The sequence below is a fragment of the Thermobia domestica genome, chromosome 11, assembly GCF_964235325.1.
Source record: "Thermobia domestica chromosome 11, izTheDome1.hap1.1, whole genome shotgun sequence".
Taxonomy (NCBI): Eukaryota; Metazoa; Arthropoda; class Insecta; order Zygentoma; family Lepismatidae; genus Thermobia; species Thermobia domestica.
The window spans coordinates 161,477,572-161,499,361 of NC_137464.1; the positions used below are offsets into that span (position 1 = coordinate 161,477,572).

At 37.5% G+C, this 21,790-nt stretch overlaps 1 protein-coding gene across 1 annotated transcript in view; it reads right to left on the minus strand.

Moving 5' to 3' along the window:
* The window catches only part of LOC145664535 (carboxypeptidase B-like), a 111,179-nt gene that overhangs the window by 18,123 nt on the left and 71,266 nt on the right, over positions 1–21,790 (minus strand). The window contains exons 8-9 of the mRNA XM_081731293.1: positions 17,899–17,955; positions 12,467–12,551 (exon numbers count right to left, since the gene is read on the minus strand). Coding sequence (XP_081587419.1) covers positions 12,467–12,551; positions 17,899–17,955 — 142 coding nt within the window. The remainder of the gene's footprint in view (positions 1–12,466; positions 12,552–17,898; positions 17,956–21,790) is intronic.

Sequence of the window (21,790 nt, forward strand, 5' to 3'; positions counted from 1 at the left end):
TAAATCCGAAGATTTGGTAGGGGAGTAAAAATTTTTTAGGAAATTATTACCTCCCTGTCGGATATTGGTTACTTCAAAGACAAGCTCAAATGTTACATTATAAATTGAAACCACTCCGTAATATCTCTTAACATACACAGTCACTTTGGGCAAGATGGCTTTAGTCCGAAGATTTGGTAGGGGGAAAAATTTCCTAGGAAATTATTACCTCCCTGTCGGCTATTGGTTAGTTCAAAGACAAACTCAAATGTTACATTATAAATTGAAACCAGTCCGTAATATCTCTTAACAGACCCCGTCAATTTGCGCAAGATGGCTTTAAATCCGAAGATTTGGTAGGGGGTAAAAATTTCCTAGGAAATTAGTACCTTCATGTCGGCTATTGGTTACTTCAAAGACAAGCTCAAATGTTATATTATAAATTGATACCACTCCGTAATATCTCTTAACAGACACAATCAATTTGGCAAGATGGTTTTAGATCCGAATATTTGGTAGGGGGGTAAAAATTTCGTAGGAAATTATTACCTCCCTCTCGGCTATTGGTTACTTCAAAGACAAGCTCAAATGTTACATTATAAATAGATACCACTCCCTAATAACTCTTAACAGACACAGTCACTTTGGGCAAGATGGCTTTAATCGGAAGATTTGGTAGGGGGGAAAAATTTCCTAGGAAATTATTACCTCCCTGTCTGCTATTGGTTAGTTCAAAGACAAACTCAAATGTTACATTATAAATTGAAACAAGTCCGTAATATATCTTAACAGACACAGTCAATTTGAGCAAGATGGCTTTAAATCCGAAGATTTGGTAGGGGGTAAAAATTTCCTAGGAAATTATTACCTCGCTGTCGGCTATTGGTTACTTCAAAGACAAACTCAAATGTTACATTATAAATTGAAACCACTCCGTTATATCTCTTAACAGATACAATCAATTTGGGCAAGATGGCTTTAATCCGAAGATTTGGTAGGGGTTAAAAATTTCCTAGGAAATTATTACATCCCTGTCGGAGATTGGTTACTTCAAAGACATACTCAAATGTTACATTATAAATAGATACCAGTCCCTAATAACTCTTAACAGACACAGTCACTTTGGGCAAGATGGCTTTAATCGGAAGATTTGGTAGGGGGTAAAAATTTCCTAGGAAATTATTACCTCCCTGTCCGCTATTGGTTACTTCAAAGACAAGCTCAAATGTTACATTATAAACTGATACCACTCCCTAATATCTCTTAACAGACTCAGTCAATTTGCGCAAGATGGCTTTAAATCCGAAGATTTGGTAGGGGAGTAAAAATTTCCTAGGAAATTATTACCTCCCTGTCGGATATTGTTTACTTCAAAGACAAGCTCAAATGTTACATTATAAATTAAAACCACTCCGTAATATCTCTTAACATACACAGTCACTTTGGGCAAGATGGCTTTAATCCGAAGATTTGGTAGGGGGAAAAATTTCCTAGGAAATTATTACCTCGCTGTCGGCTATTGGTTACTTCAAAGACAAACTCAAATGTTACATTATAAATTGATACCACTGCGTCATATCTCTTAACAGATACAATCAATTTGGGCAAGATGGCTTTAATCCGAAGATTTGGTAGGGGGTAAAAATTTCCTAGGAAATTATTACCTCCCTGTCGGCTATTGGTTACTTCAAAGACATACTCAAATGTTACATTATAAATTGAAAGCAGTCCGTAATATCTCTTAACAGACACAGTCAATTTGGGCAAGATGATTTTAAGTCCGAAGATTTGGTAGGGTGGTAAAAATTTCCTAAGAAATTATTACCTCCTTGTCGGCTATTGGTTACTTCAAAGACAAGCTCAAATGTTACATTATAAATTGAAACCACTCCGTAATATCTGTTAACATACAGAATCACTTTGGGCAAGATGGCTTTAATCCGAAGATTTGGTAGGGGGTAAAAATTTCCTAGGAAATTATTACTTCCCTGTCGGCTATTCGTTACTTCAAAGACAAGCTCAAATGTTACATTATAAATTGAAACCACTCCGTAATATCTCTTAACATGCACAGTCACTTTGGGCAAGATGGCTTTAATCCGAAGATTTGGTAGGGGGAAAATTTCCTAGGAAATTATTACCTCCCTGTCGGCTATTGGTTACTTCAAAGACATACTCAAATGTTACACTATAAATTGATACCACTCCGTAATATCTCTTAACAGACACGGTCACTTTGGGCAAGATGGCTTTAAATCGGAAGATTTGGTAGGGTGTAAAAATTTCCTAGGAAATTAGTACCTTCATGTCGGCTATTGGTTACTTCAAAGACAAGCTCAAATGTTACATTATAAATTGATACCACTTCGTAATATCTCTTAACAGACACAGTCAATTTGGGCAAGATGGTTTTAAATCCGAAGATTTGGAAGGGGGGTAAAAATTTCCTAGGAAATTATTACCTCCCTGTCGGATATTGGTTACTTCAAGGACAAGCTCAAATGTTAGATTATAAATAGATACCACTCCCTAATAACTCTTAACAGACACAGTCACTTTGTGCAAGATGGCTTTAATCGGAAGATTTGGTAGAGGGTAAAAATTTCCTAGAAAATAATTACCTCCCTGTCGGCTATTGGTTACTTGAAAGACAACCTGAAATGTTACATTATAAATAGATACCACTCCCTAATAACTCTTTACAGACACAGTCACTTTGGGCAAGATGGCTTTAATCCGAAGATTATGTAAGGGGGTAAAAATTTCCTAAGAAATTATTACCTCCCTGTCGGCTATATGTTACTTCAAAGACAAATTCAAGTGTTCCATTATAAATTGATACCACTCCGTAATATCTCTTAACAGACACAGTCAATTTGGGCAAGATGGTTTTAAATCCGAAGATTTGGTAGGGGGGTAAAAATTTCCTAGGAAATTATTACCTCCCTGTTGGCTATTGGTTACTTCAAAGACAAGCTCAAATGTTACATTATAAGTAGATACCACTCCCTAATAACTCTTAACAGACACAGTCACTTTGGGCAAGATGGCTTTAATCCTAAGATTTGGAAGGGGGGTAAAAATTTCCTAGGAAATTATTACCTCCATGTCGGCTATTGGTTACTTCAAAGACAAGCTCAAATGTTACATTTTAAATTGATACCACTCCCTAATATCTCTTAAGAGACACAGTCACTTTGGGCAAGATTGCTTTAAATCCGAAGATTTGATAGGAGGGTATTATTTTTCTAGGAAATTTTTACCCCCGGTCGGGTTTGGTTACATCAAGACCAATTGCAATATTACATTATAAATTTATATTATTTCGTGTTATGTCTTAACAGACGCACTCACTTTGGCTAAGATTGCTTTGTATCCGTAAAATTGAGAGGGGGTATTTTTTTCTTGGAGAATTTATGTCCCCTTGTCCGTTCTTGTTTTTTCAAAGAAAAAAATCTATTGTTATTTTATAAATTGATATTATACCCTGTTATCTCTTAACAGACGCACTGACTGTCGGTATGATGTCTTTATATCAGGAATTTTATAGGGGTGCTTTTTCCCTATTGAATTTTACTCTTGTATTGGTTCTGTGTTACTTCAAGGATAAGGGCAAATTTTTACATTATAAATTGATGTTATACTATTTTATGTCTTAACAGACACACACAGTCTGTGAACGATAAAGGATGGTTTTATTTTCGGAAAGTTCATAGGGAGATAATATATAAAGAAGGCTAAAAGTTGTATTTATTTAAATGAGATGTTGAAATACTAAATTTGATGACTGGAGTTTAATAGAGTCCGAAAATGTACACGTTTTTATAAGATAATTTTCACCCGTATTCTTCGCTTCCCCTTCGAAATTCCAAAAATCGTTTCTCTGTGGTATCTTACGTCTTAGATCCTATGTACTGAACAAGCTTTAAGTTTCCAACTTCAGCGGTTGTACATACAACTTGAGAATCTTCCTTTTACAAACCTTGTACGTTGTTCTGGTGGCTAGCTCGCGCTGGCTAGCTACGCCATTTTGAACAGTGTTGACAACTTTATCAATGTTTATTATATCTCCGGTACGGTTTAAGATATTGAAGTGCTGTAAACGGTAAAATAATTTGTACGTTCATTGCAAACCATACATGTAACTAGATATAATATTTACCTAAGATTTTCTTAAATAAAGACTTTCAAAAAATTCAAAATTTTCAACCCCTGTAACTTCGTTTCTATTCATTCGAAAAACGTCATACCATGACCATGGTATTCAGCGCTAGAGTTCTTTCGATGTACATTATCCTGTGCATCTCTGTTGTGCTGTGTCTGTTCTAGAAGCTTCCAAACTTCGGATGTTTGTGATACCATAATATGTTTAGCTTGTAACATTGATTAATAAAAGTTTTATTTTAACTTTACATTTGACATGTTGGTTTGAAATATGAAATAAACTGACGTAGTGCCATTTGAAAAAATATAAACTTATATTTGGTTGGCAACACTGTTGTGAATTTCTGTCTAAACCCGTTATAGCGGCTGATCATGATAATTTGTCTACCATGTGTATATAAGGAGAGAGAGAGGAATAAATTGCAATAACGTTGTTTTTAATTGAAAGATGTGTTTTACGTTTTCAATCATTTATGTTATAAACTGTGTAATAACAGTTGTCAAGATTATAAGGCAACTAATATCTAATATTTTACACTGCAAATTAGGTAATATTTTGGAATCAAATTCTGCTTTATCAGTTGCAAATAACATAATTTAAAGTTAGATTTACTTACCTTTGTTTCAAGAGAATGTTTATTCTCAATATATTTTCTTCCCACGTGTTCCACACTATCAAAAGAAACAAGTCGAGTTTCAAAATCAATAGTTTTCTTTCGACGCTACTGAATCCTTAAATCTCGACTACTAGTAGAACAAGTCAAGAGCTGCTTTCACGAACGAAACTATGAAATATTTTTTTAACAGTGCAGTGTTTCGGAGGAAAGTTTCTTCCTCCTTTTATACTAGTCAGCTAAGATGTAAGATTTGAATTGTTCCTCTTAAAGAGCAGCTTATACAAATTTCATTGAAATAATAAGAAAACAATTAATAGAAATTAACACTTTGACACTGCAACTATCGTAGGACAACTGGGGGGGCGCGGTGGCTCAGTGGTAGAGCGTTCACCTCCGGTGTTTGGGGTCACTGGTTCGATCCCAGCTCGGGCCGTGTGTAGTTTGTGGTGGAAAAACACCGTGCTCGTAGGCATTCTCGGATTCTTCTGTTTCCTCACACTTTTTTCATTCCATCATTCATTCATTTCTCATAATCACCGTCTAATTTAGCCTAACTGGCATATGCGTAGGACGTAAAACTGAAAGATATCATTTCATTTTTTCTTAAGACAACCTCATCAGAAAGCAAATCACATGCAAAAATGGAAAAGCAATTATTTCCTATGAAAGCATTACGAACTATCAAGTTTTGGGTTATGAAGCCAAATTTTCGGACATAAAGCAATCTTGGCCAGAGTGATTGCGTCTATTAAGAGATGCTACGGAGTGGTATCAATTTATAATGTAACATTTGAGCTTGTCTTCGAAGTAACCAATAGCCGACAGGGGGGTAATAATTTCCTAGGAAATTTTTACCCACCTACCAAATCTTCGGATTTAAAGCCATCTTGCCCAAACTGAGTGTGTATGTTAAGAGATATTACGGAGTGGTTTCAATTTATAATGTAACATTTGAGCTTGTCTTTGAAGTAACCAATAGCCGACAGGGAGGTAATAATTTCTTAGGAAATTTTCACCCACCTACCAAATCTTCGGATTTAAAGCCACCTTGACCAAAGTGACTGTATCTGTTAAGAGATATTACGGAGTGGTTTCAATTTATAATGTAACATTTGAGGTTGTCTTTCAAGTAACCAATAGCCGACAGGGAGGTAATAATTTCTTAGGAAATTTTTACTCCCCTACCAAATCTTCGGATTTAAAGCCATCTTGCCCAAAGTGAGTGCATACACTGGGAGATCACTTTCAATGATATGAATTTTTAATGTAACTTCTGACTTTTCCTTTGAAATTATCAGAAACCGACAGGGGGTAAAGATTTCCAGGGGGTAAAACTTTCCAGGGGGTAAAAGTTTCCAGGGGTAAAATATCCCTGTGACACCGGCATTGGAGACTCAGAGTTTTTTCGTTAATGGCTGAACGAAGTCTATTGAGGCAACAAATTTAGTTTGAATTAGAAGTCAGAAGATATTGGTTTGAATAGTCAGATATTTTAGCTTTAATGATTTGATTTTTGAAAGTGACACATTTGAACATTTCAGTCGCACCAACCCAAGAGATAATTAAAATGTTCAAATTATAGCCATAATGTACGAATTTTCATGTTGCAGGGAAAGCTTTAATTATATATATTCTAATAATGATGTCAAACGTCTAGTCTGCGTGTCACACTAATGCTAATAATAAAGCCATGCTTATAGATATTGCTACCTTTAGTAACACTTGCCTACCTAACACTAATAGATGTCGCTTCCTTCACTAACGTTTGCCTACATTAAAACATTTGCCTACCTTCACTAACGCTTGCGTACACGAAACTAAAAGATGTTGCTACTTCACTAACACTTGCCTACCTAACACTAATAGATGTTACTACATTCAATGACGTTTGCCTGCATGAAACAAAAAGATATTGCTACTTTCACTAATGCTTACTTATCTAAACTAATAGATGTCGCTGCTTGCACAATCGTGTGCCTGTATAATGAAGTCCTTGAATAATAGAATAAATATGTTGTGGAGTTTGAGGTTGTTGGTGGGGAAACACAACACACACACGCATATATATATATATATATATATATATATATATATATATATATATATATATATATATATATATATATATATATATATAGATATAGATATAGATATAGATATATAAATATAGATATAGATATAGATATAGATATAGATAGAGAGAGAGAGTATTTTTTTAGAAAAATAGAGTTTCCGTGAAAAAATGAGAACGTAAGATAAATGTTGATTGTTGCAATTCTGCGATTGTATATTATGTTTGTTTACTGTTTGCAAGGAAATTCTGAATAAAAAACATGAAATAACAAATTCGAAAAAAATCTAAAAGTTCCTATTTAGACATCTAGCTGGTAAATCGCCGCAACTGGTAGCTCATATCACACTGCAATTAAAATTGCTAACAAATAGTAGATTTAAATGACAAGCACATTATGTAGTAACTCCCCTTCCGAAATTATTTCTTTGTAAAATGTATATTAACACTAGGGGAAAATCGGGAAGTATCGGACAATGTTAGTTCTGAAATAGCTGTATGAGCTAGAACTACTGTATCAGCAGAAAAACAATGCCGTTTCTTCTTCAGTCCATGTACAAGTAGTAGGAGGTCTCGGGTTAACAAGTGTGGACGTTCTTCTTTTGCGCATTGGTGTTCCAACAGAAGTACTTTTCAGGACATTTATCTTATTATGATATATAAAAGAAATATAAACAAGTGTCTTCGTAAATCTTGGAGTTTAATCAAATCTTGGATGAAGTATCACTTAGATATTTGACTCATAGGACAATGGCTGATTTGCAAATATACCTAAAATAGAAAACAAAACAAGGAGTTCATGGGTCTTGGATAGAAAATGAAAAGAAAGCAGCAATTGGATGTATGTTTATTGAAATGTTAATGTAAGAATAGCTGCGAACAGATATGGTGTCCATAAAGCTCTTTGCAAGATAAAATTTCAAAACGAAAACAAAGGATGGACTTCCGTGTTTCACCTACATTAGGTTAGATAGCTTCGAAAAGACTATTTTCTGATAGGTATGAGGAAGTTATTAAATTCCATGTAAAGCAGCTAGCTGATAAATTAATGTTATTCTTTCGAAAGCAATTTCTAAAAATCTGACTTAGCTGAAGAACTACAATTTAACAACAAATTGAACGAAGAAAATTAGAATGCCGAAAAAATATTTATTACCAGTTTATGAAGTGACAATCTGATTTTTATCCTTGGACATTTGAATCTATGAGCGTAGTAGGATCAACATTTTTAATTTGGAACAAATAGGATAGTTCTTCACAAATTTGTGGACACTGATGGAGAAATATTTCTTTCCTGCGCTGCGAGTAAGTATATCTATATGCAACAGACATTCGATTCTCCTCATCAACTGTCAACTAGTAAAAAGGTTTCTATTATTGGAAAATTTTCACCATTTTCAGAGAATTGCAAGGAATGTTTAGCATCGAGAAGAGTAAGAACAAACTTGAGTGAAATTCTAACATCTTCACCATATAAGGAATGCCTTTTAAGAAAGTGAATTCAACAAAAGAACTATCACGGACGCAGGAAGTTAATCGCCAATCTACAGGTTTCTTGTGTGACAAAGGAAGAAGAGGAAATGTACTCAGCTGAACACGATAATATCAATGCATCCATAATTGTTAGGATATGTTTAACTACAACTGCGTACAGTACGAATCTTGTGAAGGCTGGGACAATGAAAACAGCACCCATATCGAACTTACAAATAACCGTTAAATATGTGACTTTTGTAGTTCGCGGATAAGTTTATACTGTCCCTTATTAGTAAACCATGAGTAGAGAAAGAATTGAGAGTTCGTGGAGGTCAGTGTATGGTGAAACAGGTCAGTTAATTCCAGGTTGAACTGATTTCGTATCAACTGTATTATATCCTTTACAGGAACTCCTGTAAATAGAGAAACTACGTCGAAACTGACCAGGAGGTCGTTAGGATTCAATTTCAGTTCTTCAGTATCTTAACAAAATCACAAGAGTTTTTATTGTGATGTTCACAGTTTCTAACCAACGGATTTAAAGTTGACGTGAGGTAATTTGCGAGGCGATATATTGGACTCCTTATGATTCTGACAGTAGGCCTCAGACGTGCACCATTCTTATGAACTTTTGGTAAACCATAGAGTTGAGGTCGTTGACTTCTGGTTTCTTCTAGGCTGGGTCATTTAGTAGGTCAGCCATCTTCTTACAAGCTTGTGTAGGCAATAGGACAGTGACATTACCCTTGTCTGCTGGCAGTTTTGTTATGTCTAGGTTATCACAAAGCTACACAAGAAGAGCACGTTCTGCTTCGGTTGTGCTGGATTTTGGTAGATTGGCCCTAGAAAAGGCCTGTTTAACTTTCACTCATATCTCGTCACTCACATCCGCTGGCAGGTGGCTGTCGGCTCGTGAAATCCCTTCCATGATATTCTCAGTGCGGATGTACTTTGGTGTAGGTGCAAAGTTTAGTCCTTTCTTCAGCATAGAGATGTTGGCGTCATCTAACAGTTTATCTGTACGGCTAACGATTGTTCCTTGTCATTGGATCTTGGTACTTTAGTTTTCTTGATCTGCAAACGTGAACATTCTTTTCTTGATTGGAAGGTAGGTTTCGTCGTAGTCGGTCGGCACTACTTGTGGTAGAAGCATCCACCCATTCTCAATCAAATACTGACAGAATCGCAATCTGATCTATTTGATAGTAAGTAAAGTGAATCCTTTCGCTAAGTATAGCATGACTGGTGTATGTCGAGATCCATGTGATTCCCGGAGAGTGTAGATGAAAACGAAGTGTTGTAAATTTAGGAATTATGACTTGATCTTTGTATCTCAGTAGAATGACTAGGTGTGTAAGTAAACATGCGTTCTTTAATCACAGTTTTTGAAGATGACGTATGCTGCGAAATCTATCCTTCCCGTAAAGGAATCCGAAGAAATAATTTAATTTTCCCTTGTGACATCATTTTAGTAGATGTTTTCATGTTAATAGTCAGGTGAAGATATATATATATATATATATATATATATATATATATATATATATATATATATATATATATATACAGATGGTGATCAGAAAAATGGAAACACCTGTAGTTGGCAACACGTCAGATGTATGGGTTGGCAGTGGTTCCGTGGCGCCCGCAGCGCCGGACCGCTGGTGGTGGTGTGTTAGGTCGGTCTCCATACTACGTCAGGCGCAGTGGAACACCAGTGTCCAGTGGCTGCAGCAGAAGGAGATAGTGTAAAATGAGAGACCTCTCAGATTTTCAAAGAGGGCAAATTGTTGGTGCGCGGTTATGTAGAGTGAATGTGACGGCAGTGACTACTGTGTTAGGTGTGTCGCGTGGGACAGTGTCGAAGGTGATGATGGCCTACACAACACACGGGAAAACCACATCGGGGAAGCGGAACAGTGGGCGGAAGAAAATCATGAGTGACAGGTCACGCCGGGTATTAAAGCGCATTGTCACGCAGAACCGTCGTGCCACTGCGGAGCAAGTGACGGAGGAACTCAATCAGCACCTCCCCCACCCTGTTTCGACAATCACAGTCCGCCGCGAATTACATGACATGAACTTACGGGATCGTGTTGCACGGGCCAAACCGCTCATCAGGGACCATAACGCTCTCGCAGACCGCAAATGGTGCCGTGACCATGCAACTTGGACCGTTGAGGACTGAAACGTGTGATGTGGTCGGATGAGTCATCCTTCACCCTATTCCCAACCACGGGCCGTGTTTTTGTGTGGAAAACGCCCAATGAAGCTTATGATCTGCAGTGTCTCCGCCCAACTGTGAAACATGGCGGCGGCTCGGTGATGCTATGGGCCGCCATATCATGGTTTTCATTGGGTCCTGTGATCACACTCAGCGGACCAATCACTGCCAACGATTATGTCGCAATTTTAGGAGACCACTTGCATCCTATGGTCCGGATGTTGTTCCCGGACAATGACGCCATCTTCCAGGATGATAATGCACCCATTCACACAGCTGGCGTTGTTGCAGCGTGGTTTGAGAAACATCGGGATGAAGTTCAACACCTCCCCTGGCCCGTCCAATCCCCAGATCTCAACATAATTGAACATCTTGAAAACACTACTCCGGCGACGATTTCCACCTCCATCCTCTCTCACAGAACTGGCTGATGCCAAGCACGAGGAATGGTGTAAAATTCCACTTGCTACTATTCACGACCTCTATGCCTCCATCCCACGTCGCATCAAGGCTGTTCTGAAGGCGAAAGGTGGCCCAAGACCATATTAATCTGGTAAGTTGCAATTTCGTGCAGGTGTTTCCATTTTTCTGATCACCATCTGTATATATATATATATATGGTAAATGTTTAGGGGTGAAGCTATGAATAGAAGCTTGTGATAGGCTGAGGAAAATGCTTCCTGCTGGCTGTTGTTGCTGCTACAGGAAATAACTTTGTTGGACGCCTGTTTTTTGCTCCTAAAAAGGGCTGACCAGATACCATATACCCGTACTACGTTGAAATCGATTGTCTCTATCGTGACTGTTCCTTTGACGTGAGATGGTTTCCTTTATTATTCTGTCCCAAAAAATGCTACACTTCGCTATTATGGTGGTATTTGTAAAATTAACTCTTTGTTCCAGCTCTAAGCTATGCTCTGCTAGTCCTGACTTTTCGGGTTGCTAAAATCTTACGTAGCTGTAGTGCTGTTTGCATCCTTGTTCTATGGTACGTCCAGTTAAACAACGTATAATCTGCCACATTTACATGGTATATGTTATACTCCAGTAGTACGCAGGTGAAGATTGTCTTTCACTGATTTGAGTAACGATTTGATGTTCGATGGAGATTTTAAATTCATTCGACGAGAAGAGGAAGTTCTCATCCCCATTGATCCGAACCCTGGATTTAATAGACCTAATATAAAACATTGTATCAGAATACCATGATAAACGAGAAGTGATTGAAAACTAATCTCTACATCTAGAATCCTTTTCCTCGATCTGTAACCTCAGGCATGCGCGCCGATACGTGGGTGCTCCGGGGCTTCGGCACCCACACAAACCGGGTTTGAATTCGTTTCTCTTGTGTTTAAGCCAGCTGTATTACCGACTGAGCTAGGGTAGCCCCAACTTATCCTTATAGTACCAGTGTATTTTACTTTATCACAGCACATCCCTTTATGACAGTGTTCATAAAAGATTTTAACTAAAAATAAATCAATCAAATATCAAAATTTCCCTGAAAACATATAGGCTAACACGTCCCTCCATTGATATGCACCTACATAACTTCTGAAAAGTCGGCACCATTGACCTCAGGGCGCGCTATGAAGTGGTTACAGGAGCCCATATACACAGAAAATAGAACCTCTTTGAATTAAGTTGTCAGTCGATTCGTCGCCTTCGACCAGTAGTTGATTAGGTCGAAGTCTTGTTTACACAGTCGACTGAGTTGTAAGTGACGCCAGTTCAACTGAATCGACTACAAATCAACTAAGTGAAAACGCCCCTAAGTTGTAGTTTGAAGTCTTACAAAGTAAGTTCGATGAAGAATAAGCTCTAAAGAAAGAAATAAACAATCCATTTATTACTTATTAGCTAAATTATAAATTTCTTAGGTGAGTCAATGAATAAGAAGTTGAATTAGAGAAAAACAAAATAATTTTTACTTACCAAAAAGCTCAGTAGATTGAGCTGCTTGATAATAATTTCCGTGCACATTATAAATAGCTTCAGAAGCCTCGTCAGCGAGACTTTGCTACAAATAGTATATATTAATTAGAATATTTTTACCAAAAGATATTCAAAGAGATTAATTTAAAAATACTTCTATTTATGGTTTTATAGTTCCAAAATGCGCTAATTGCAAACATGACATAAAAAGCATGGTGCTCGAAGCTTACTAAACCAATTGAATCGGTGAGGGAAAAAAGCGGAACATTTAATAACCGCTTCACTTTTGAGAAAAAGTAACTTTCCGGAAATAACTTTGTTTATTTAAAAATAGTTATATAGGAGATTTGTAGTGTATTTTAAGACGCTTCATTTTCCAAAATACCGAAAAAGTAATGTGATTGGATATTTAGTTATACAGAAATGGATTGTTAATCATGGAATGTACTTCTCTATTTTTGGAATATTCTGCTCTTTTCGAATCACCGATTCAATTATAAATATGAGCTGAATATTCACTCCTGCTTTTTGTTTGAATAAAAATGGAACTATTTACTGTGAAGGAACTTATATTCAATCCAATCTCTGATTTACGAGATCTCGTATATATGGAAATAGACTACACATTTATTGTATTACCATGCATCGTAATACGTAGGTCAGTCAGAAAATTAGTTGCACTCCTTCGTGAATATTTTCGGTCGAAGGCTATTTTGATGAGACTATGCGGCAACGCTGCAGACCTGTAGCTGTATCGTGTGAGGTAGCGCTTTCACGAGGCAAGTGGAGGTTTCTGATAATCAGTCGTAAACATGTATCTAGGGTTGATCGATAAGGCTGAGGACCTATCGAACTTCGGGATTAAAAATTTATCGAGTTGTCATCGGTTACTCGAAACCGTTCGAGTATTTGAAATTATCGAAGTTTCGGGTATTATCGAAATTTCGAGTATTATCGAAGTTTCGGGTATTATCGACATTTCGAGTATTATCGAAGTTTCGGGTATTATCGAAATTTCAAATACTATCGAAGTTTCGGGTATTATCGAAATTTCGAGTATTATCGAAGTTTCGGGAATTATCGACATTTCGAGTATTAAAGAAGTTTAGGGTATTATAAACATTTCGAGTATTATCGAAGTTTCGGGTATTATCAAAAGTAATGGACAGTTCGGTTCCTTCATCTCTCCAATGATTCCTTCTTACAGCCAAACTAGTCAAACAACTTTTTTTTCATCTGATAAGTTATTGCAAAGTTGTATTTATCGAAATCACACGTAAAATTATTTTTCTGCCTGCAATCAGCAAAGTGACTATTAGTAGACTAATGGTGTCTTGGGTTCGAATTCCATTCGGGTGATGCATGTTTTCTCTTCCTCTTTCTCTTTTCTGACAGACTGCTTAAACCTTGTACAGATCTGTGGGGAAAAAACTTTTCCTTCACTTCATTGCTAAGGAGAAAAGTTTTAATATGAACACTCTGCATATATGTAATACATATTATATATAACTATCATAACCTCGAATGCATTGTTTCTTCCGAACACTCCGATAATCCCGTACTTTTCAAAATATTCAAGCGACTTGACAAATGCGATCATATTGATATATTTCTGTATTTGCTGCTTTCAAACAATTCGAGACTCTCGAACAGTTCGAGTGTCTCGAAGTTGTCTAATGTTTCTTACATTTCGAGTGCCTCAAACACCTCGAGAGTCCCGAACATTTCGGGAGTCTCGAACATTTCGAGAGTCTGGAACATTTCGAGAGTCTCGAAAGTTCGGTAATTCGATAAAATTGAAATTCTTTATCGATGAAACGGTTTTGAAATTTTATCGAATTGTTATCGATTACTCGATTATCGGAACAGCCCTACATGTATCGACAGCTTTAAGTGACATCCTAATTGGAAATACAGTGCAGTGATTCGTTCTTTTTATGTGGGCGAAAAGTGTAACTGCACTGAAATTTAACGGCTGTTGCATGAAGTGTATGATGAAAATGCGATGTCATGTCAAGTTGTTACGAAGTGGTGCAACATATTTGAGAACGGACATACAGATTTTGACGATGCTGAGCGCGAGAGAAGACCATCAACTGCGACAAATCCGGAAATCGCTTCTTGCGTGAATGAATGCATTCTTGCAAATAGACGCGTAACAATAGACGAAAACGCAAAGAAACTTTCAAAGCGACGACATCACTCGGATTACGAGGTGGAAGCTGCAGTCCAAGAATGGTTATCGGGCATTGAACGGGATTTCTTTGCAGAAGGCATAGAAAAACTTGTGCCACGCCTCCACAAATGTTTAAATAACGGAGGTCATTACGTCAAAAAGTAGATTCTGAATGGAACTTATGACACAAGTAAAGTTATTCTAAAATTTCTATCCTGTTTTATTTTCTTAAGCAGTGCATCTAACTTTTTGACTAATCCTCTTATTTTATCTAAATTGTATTGAGCACTAAGTAACATATTGAACAAATTCGAAAAAGGAGCATATTATTTTGAAAATATTATTCACAGTACTGACAAATTGGAACATAATTAATAAAAAAAATTAATGGGCAAGAAAACGTGCTATAATATTATGATATCGAAGAAATTAACAAACAGGTATAATTCATAAAGAGATTTTCGTTATAAGGAAGGGTAACATTTACTCGTCTCTTTCTTTCTCTTCGAATAATGTTTGCGCTCGTCGAAGTTGGGTAATCGCGTTCATCTATGCACTCATTTCTTTTTGATCAGACTTTAACCACATGTTTTTCTGCCTGAATTTATAACATCGGATCGTTAGTGTATTTTGAACTGAATATTTCACATTTGTTATAATTATTCACAGGTATGACATCTACAGTTAATCGTTATTAGGGCAATCATTTATGTAAAGAAGTTAAATGGGCAAACATAGGCACGGCGAACTGTGTCAAGTCATGAGTCCTCTATCTTTTCAGATCCACTTTTACCCGATATATTTATCGGGTGTTCTAAAATGACGCCCACGGACTACAGAGCACTATTTTACAAGCCAAAAGAAAGCAGGAAAATATATACAATTATATACCTTTCAGATCTTCGTTTGGAGACGCGAATGTGGCAATGTCCCAGATAATGAATTAAAGAGATCTACCCATCTATCAAATAGTTATATCAATTTTTTCCAGATAAAGTCCATAGACGTTGATACTATCTACACTTAGTGTAACAATCGATGTAATTGCTTGATGGATTCGTAGAGTAATGTTAATGGTTACAAGTTAATCTGCGACATTGTCACATAATGAAAATTTGATTCTCTATAGCGGCTGTAGGAGGCCCTGGAGGGTATGCCATTATATAGGATTTTCGCCTTATTTTGACCTGAGGAATAGCGTTCTATTGTCTGTAGACATCATTTTTAGAACAACTTATATGTATATAATCTGAGAGAGATAGCAGATGGATAGGTAGATAGATAAATATAATTCTCTTAGAAAACAAACTATACAAGAGTTCTTACGTTTTAGAATGCAACGCAAATTTTACCACCTTGAGTTCGAACTAAGAACTGTTTCTATTGTATTTTGTAGCGTCACGTTCAAACAAACTGACTTTAAGAAGGGAAAACATACGAGATAATATACAATAGTATATTTTGGTTAGTGAGAGTTAGTCAAGGCTTTACCGAAACCAGTCTTTTCCTGTCTGAAAATTTTAAACGTTTATTCTCACAGATAAATATGGAGCGCTCAAAAGAATTAACAATTAAGATCCGGAAACTTTTTATTGACATGACTGGAAAACTCTATTGATCGCATCAGACAAATATCTTGGAATCTGTCCATTCAAAGGGCATCTCCACCTTGCATTGTTGACTCCTACTTTCTTGACCGATGAGTACTAGGGTTGATATGGGTATGTGGAGAACCAGTAGGCTCTCTAGCTCACGAGTATGTAGATCTCGATGTCGCAAAGTGAGGTGTGTTCGAACAGGAATCGTGAAACCGATCGACGGTCCCAACAGGGTCTCGTGCGCCACTGAAGAGGCTTCCGGTTGAGATCTTTGGATCTATCCTCATCTCTTGACTCTGCTGCATAATTCTATACCGTACACCACCCATGAAATCACAGAGATCCAGCAGGGTATTCACAAGAACTGACGAGAACGGACCCAGAAACACGGATTGTTTACTTGTGGAGGCACGTATCTCCGATAATCTACAGGCCCCTCGGGCGATGTAGATATGGGAAGAACGTGCAGACACGCTAGTTTTCAAATATTCAAACCTTGGTGTCTTATTTTAAGTTGTTTCGGTGCCAGAGCTCTAAACGGGCAGACACTGCTGATTGCTCTCGGCTATTTCGACCGAAGCGTCAGCTGAGCTTGGTTAGGTTCCAGTTGGAACCTATTCTTGGGCTTGGTTGTAATATCCAACAGGCCATAGCTAGGAGTGTAGACATAGTTCAATTTGTTTCCTGACTCTCTCTCTCTCTCACACACAAATCAAGTTCACCGTACGCATGGGCCAAAATAGTCGAGAGCGGCTGGTTGTTCATGACCCTAGCACTGCAACAACATCAAATGCGACATCAGGGTCTGCATATTAGGAAACTAGCATGTCTGTACGTTCTCTTCATATCCGCATTGCCTTAGGGGCATTCGGTTACCGGAAATACGCTCCCTCACAAGTAAACAATCCGTGTTTCTGGCCCCGTTGAGGACCCTGCTGGATCTCTGTGTTTCATGGGTAGTGTGTGGCATAGAATTTTGCAGCAGAGTCAGGAGATAAGGATAGACCCAAAGATCTCAACCGGAAGCCTCTCCAGTGGTGCACGATGACCTGAGAAGTGACCACAACACTGTCGGCACCATCGATTGGTTTTTCGACTCCTGTTCGAACACATCTTATTTTGTGACATGGAGACAAACGTATTCGTGATCTACAGAGCCTACCGGTTCTCTACATACTCATATCGACGCTGGTACTCATCGGTTAAGAAAGTAGGGAGTCACCGGAGATGTCTTTTCTGCCTGCACATTGAGTTGAACAATTCGTAGTTGCTTGTTTTTACAACAATAAAAGTAAGCCGGAAAAGTACAGAAGTGTTTCCCAAATTTGTTTGGCTTTTTTCTTTCACTCTTGGTTAGGTCATGCGTTATGTATCTATGTGTATTTATGTTTAGGTATAACAACGATTTTGCAAACTCGAACCGGTGCGAACCGACTGAATAGCACCACTGGTTATATCGCTTTGCCATGTTCTACGATACAAATTTCAACCTTCTAGAATCAAGACGAATCGCTTTTTTATAGTTCAAATTATATAATTGCGCAAGAACACTTCAGGCTTGAATTCATAATAATATAAATTTGGACAATGGAATAATTCACTAAATAATTTGCCTATTTTTTGTTATAACATATGCTAGAAAAGATAATTTTACTCACTAAATTTCGCCAATCGTCAGGACGTTCAGTTGTGTAGCTCCATGGATATACAAGGCACTAGAATAAGATAAATTACAAAGAATTATCTATTCTGTTATATTTTAAGTTACTATATTTTCAACAATAACTAATAAGAACATAAAGGAAAGTCTTACCGCGATTATTTTGTTATAGTCTACGTGCTTTGTATTTGGCAACAAAGCCACGTCCTTCGTTACTAGTACTATAAACCAGCAGTCGACGGATACATACATCATCGATGGGACACGTGACCGACACTAGCGCCGCCCCCATTCAGAAAGAAAATACAAAAGTCACCGAAGGACCTCTAACAGCATCAGTTTTGATTGGTCACTCTTCTCTTTCAGCTTGCCTGGAGCTCTTATGGGATTTAAGCCTCTTAGCTTGCCTGCATGCAGTTCTGAGGTTCCTTTCCCTCTCAGCTTACCCGGAACTTTGAAAGATATAGCTAACCTAGCCTCTTAGTTTACCTGGAACTCTGAGGTTCCTTGCCCACTTAGATTGCCTGGAGCTCTGTGGGTACTTGACCACTCTCTCTTTGCTTGTCTGGAATATTGAGGATTCCTAACTTCAACTCCGTATCTTCGCTGGAGCTCTGGGGTATCGTGACTGCGTGTCCTTGGGACCATCCGATTATCAACAAAATCCTATAGGGAACATTGTTTTGGTCTCGGAGATATATTTTAGTTCCTATTGCAAGATTCCACGTGCTTCCAAAACCACGTGCTGGCTGCAAATACGCTTCAGATGACAGTCACGAAGAAGATGTCAACTATCGCTAAAGATGAACAAGTGACTAAGACTCAAGCAGTCAGGAACATTTCTGCATAAAAGGAGACAAGACACCGCAGAAGGCATCAATCTCTATCGATTGATCAACCACCAACACTCTAAGACAAATGGCCTTGAGAGTTCCCATTCATCTCTATAAGATGCCTGGTCTTTGAGAGGCACCTATCCAACACGCCCTAAGAGACACAGTCATTGGGCTCCTATAATTTACCAGCAAAGTATCAATCTGTAATATTTATTACTATTATATGCGAGAGGAAACTTTTATAATAAAAGTGATGGGAAAGTTCAAACAATGTACCATCTACCATCTTCCATAAAAGACAGAAATCTTTATATATGCAGACTGCAGACAAAAATGTCGATATTAGTGAAAAGACAAGAATTTTCATCGTCATTCTTGTAAACATTATTAATTATTTACATCTTCTAACAGGAATATGAGAGTATCCATAGACCGTGTGGCCTAGACGTTGAAGTAGAAAATGAAGTACGCAAGGATGATAAAGGGTTTAGTATTCTTCGGGATGAGCTTGAAAAAGCCATATCCAAGATTAGGAATGGAAACGCAAATGGGCTACATAAAATATCACTTGAATTCATTAACAATGTGGGAAACAAGGGTAAGAAAGTATAGTTCCGACTCGGCAATGAAATATACGAAACAGGAGGGTGGCCAAAAGACTTCCTGAAGACGTTAATGATACCAATGGTTAAAAAATCGAATCCAGAGAGATGTGGGGATTACAGGACTAGTCTCATATCACTTGCAACAAAAACTTATTTCGAAGTATGAACAGCTGGTTGTATGGAAGAACAAATGAAAAAGTTGAGGAGGAGCAGTTCGGGTTCAGGAGAATTAAGGAAACAAGGTATGCAATTGGATTATTAAAGGTGATTGGTGAAAGGTTTATAGAAAGAGAGAAGGATGTTTATGTGTTATTCATTGATATAGAAAACCCTTTTGACTGTGTAATTTGGAAATTGTTGCTGGGAGTTCTAAAGAAGGTTGGGTTGAAATGGAAAGATCGAAGATTCATAATAAACTTATATGTGAACCAACAAGTAAGTGCTAGAATAGGGGAGGAAATGACAGAGGAGAGTATAATTGGAAGGGGAGTTCGACAGGGGTGCTGTCTCTCGCCAACATTTTTAATATCTATTTAGAAGAGATAGTGAAAAAAGCCTACATGATGAAGACGGCATTTCGGAAGGAGGTAGAATGATTAGATGTATACTGTTTGCAGATGATATGGCACTTGTGGTGGAATCTGAACCGAAGTTAGTAAGATGTTAGAAAACTTGAAGAAGGGTTGTGAAGAATATGGGATGAAAACAGGGGTGTAGCCAAGGGGGGGCCAATCGCGGCCGGGTCCCCCCAAATGGTTTCCTAGCCCCCCGAAATGACCAGCTTTTAAAACATCATAGTAAAATTATCTCGCTTCATTCATTTAAAAGTAACAAATTTTATTGACAATTAATAATTTATGGTAAAATAGTAAGGAAAAATAGTTTTTTTTCCATACCAATCGAAAAATAGTATAGTATCTCTTCCTCATACCGATCGAAAAATAGGATACTCTTTTTTGTGACAGCAGATTACACAATTTACTGTGATTTATATGCTTTAACAAGTATATTTTATATGCTTTAACAAGTGTTTTAAAAGACATAGAGGATGGAAAATTTGGTGAGAAACAATGTTTTTATTCAATTTGGATTTCATTCGCTCTCTCTTTTATTTCTACTCAGTGTAATAAAATAATTGTTTTTTTTTTTTTTTTAAGTCACGAATAATAAATATTCTTCTGGACCTTATTCTGGTACAGTGCTGGTTTCGGCTGTTTTAAAATCGGTTCATGGGATGCTAACCAATGATGACGGCGCCGTGGAGCTTCGTATAGGACACACTTTTTATCATATGTCAACGCCCTGTCCAGAAATGGCACCGAAACAGTAAATAAACACAGGCGACTGCCGCGTTTCCTTCTGGCTCGGAGTCAAAATATGTGAGATCCATTGACCCAACTTGTAGTGCTTCACAAGTTGATGGATGTGCTGCCGAATGGTTTCTCCACACACTGAATTGTAGTCCCAGTTCCTGTTTGTACATGTGTTGGTCTTCCGGCACGTGATGTTTTCGGGTGTTTCGTCATCGTCCTTAAACTTGTTAAACCATCGCTGCAATGTCCGCGTCGTCACGACACCCTCACCTAAGGCCTGGCATATCTTCTGTCCCGCTACAGCGGCGTTTGATCTCCATTTGAACTCGTTCAGCATACATGCTCTTATGACGCTCTGTGGATGTCCCATGTTCTCTCTGTCTTTACGCAAGTTCACGGTGTGTCTGAATTGCCACAACCAGGTAGTATGTTGGATATACCCACACCAACAGTTGACGTTCGCCTTATCTCCACTCGCATTCAACTCACGGTGTGAGGTCCAATTGAATACAGACTTCTACGAAAAGGAACAGAACTTTCTTGGTTACCTTTATAGTTATGCGCAAAAGTATAGCGTTTGGTCCCGGGCAGTTGTTCTTGATTAAGCATAATAAAAACTATCTTGAATATAATTTATGGGTAATAATAATAATAATAATAATAATAATAATAATAATAATAATAATAATAATAATAATAATAATAATAATAAGAAGAAGAAGAAGAAGAAGAAGAAGAAGAAGAAGCTAAAATAGTGTCTTTAGTTTTCCATAAGAAAACCAAAATTTTCCTTTCTTTCAGGCCTCAAAAACACTAGCAGCATCACTTTTTTTGGCTTTGTACATTGTAGCTGGCTCCCCCTCAAAAACGGCGCCCCCGTACAAAAACCTTCTGGCTACACCCCTGGATGAAAATAAATGTTAGAAAGACAAAATCCATGGTGATAGGAACGAAATGGTTGATATCAAATATAGAAATAAGAGGGGAGAAAATAGAACAGGTGATTCGTTTGAGATACCTGGGTAGTATCATTAGTGATGATAGAAAGTGCCATCGTGAAATAAAAGCAAGGACAAGAATGGCGAAAGGAACCTTTAGAAGGAAGAAAAATCTGTTTTGTGGAACCTTCAATAAAG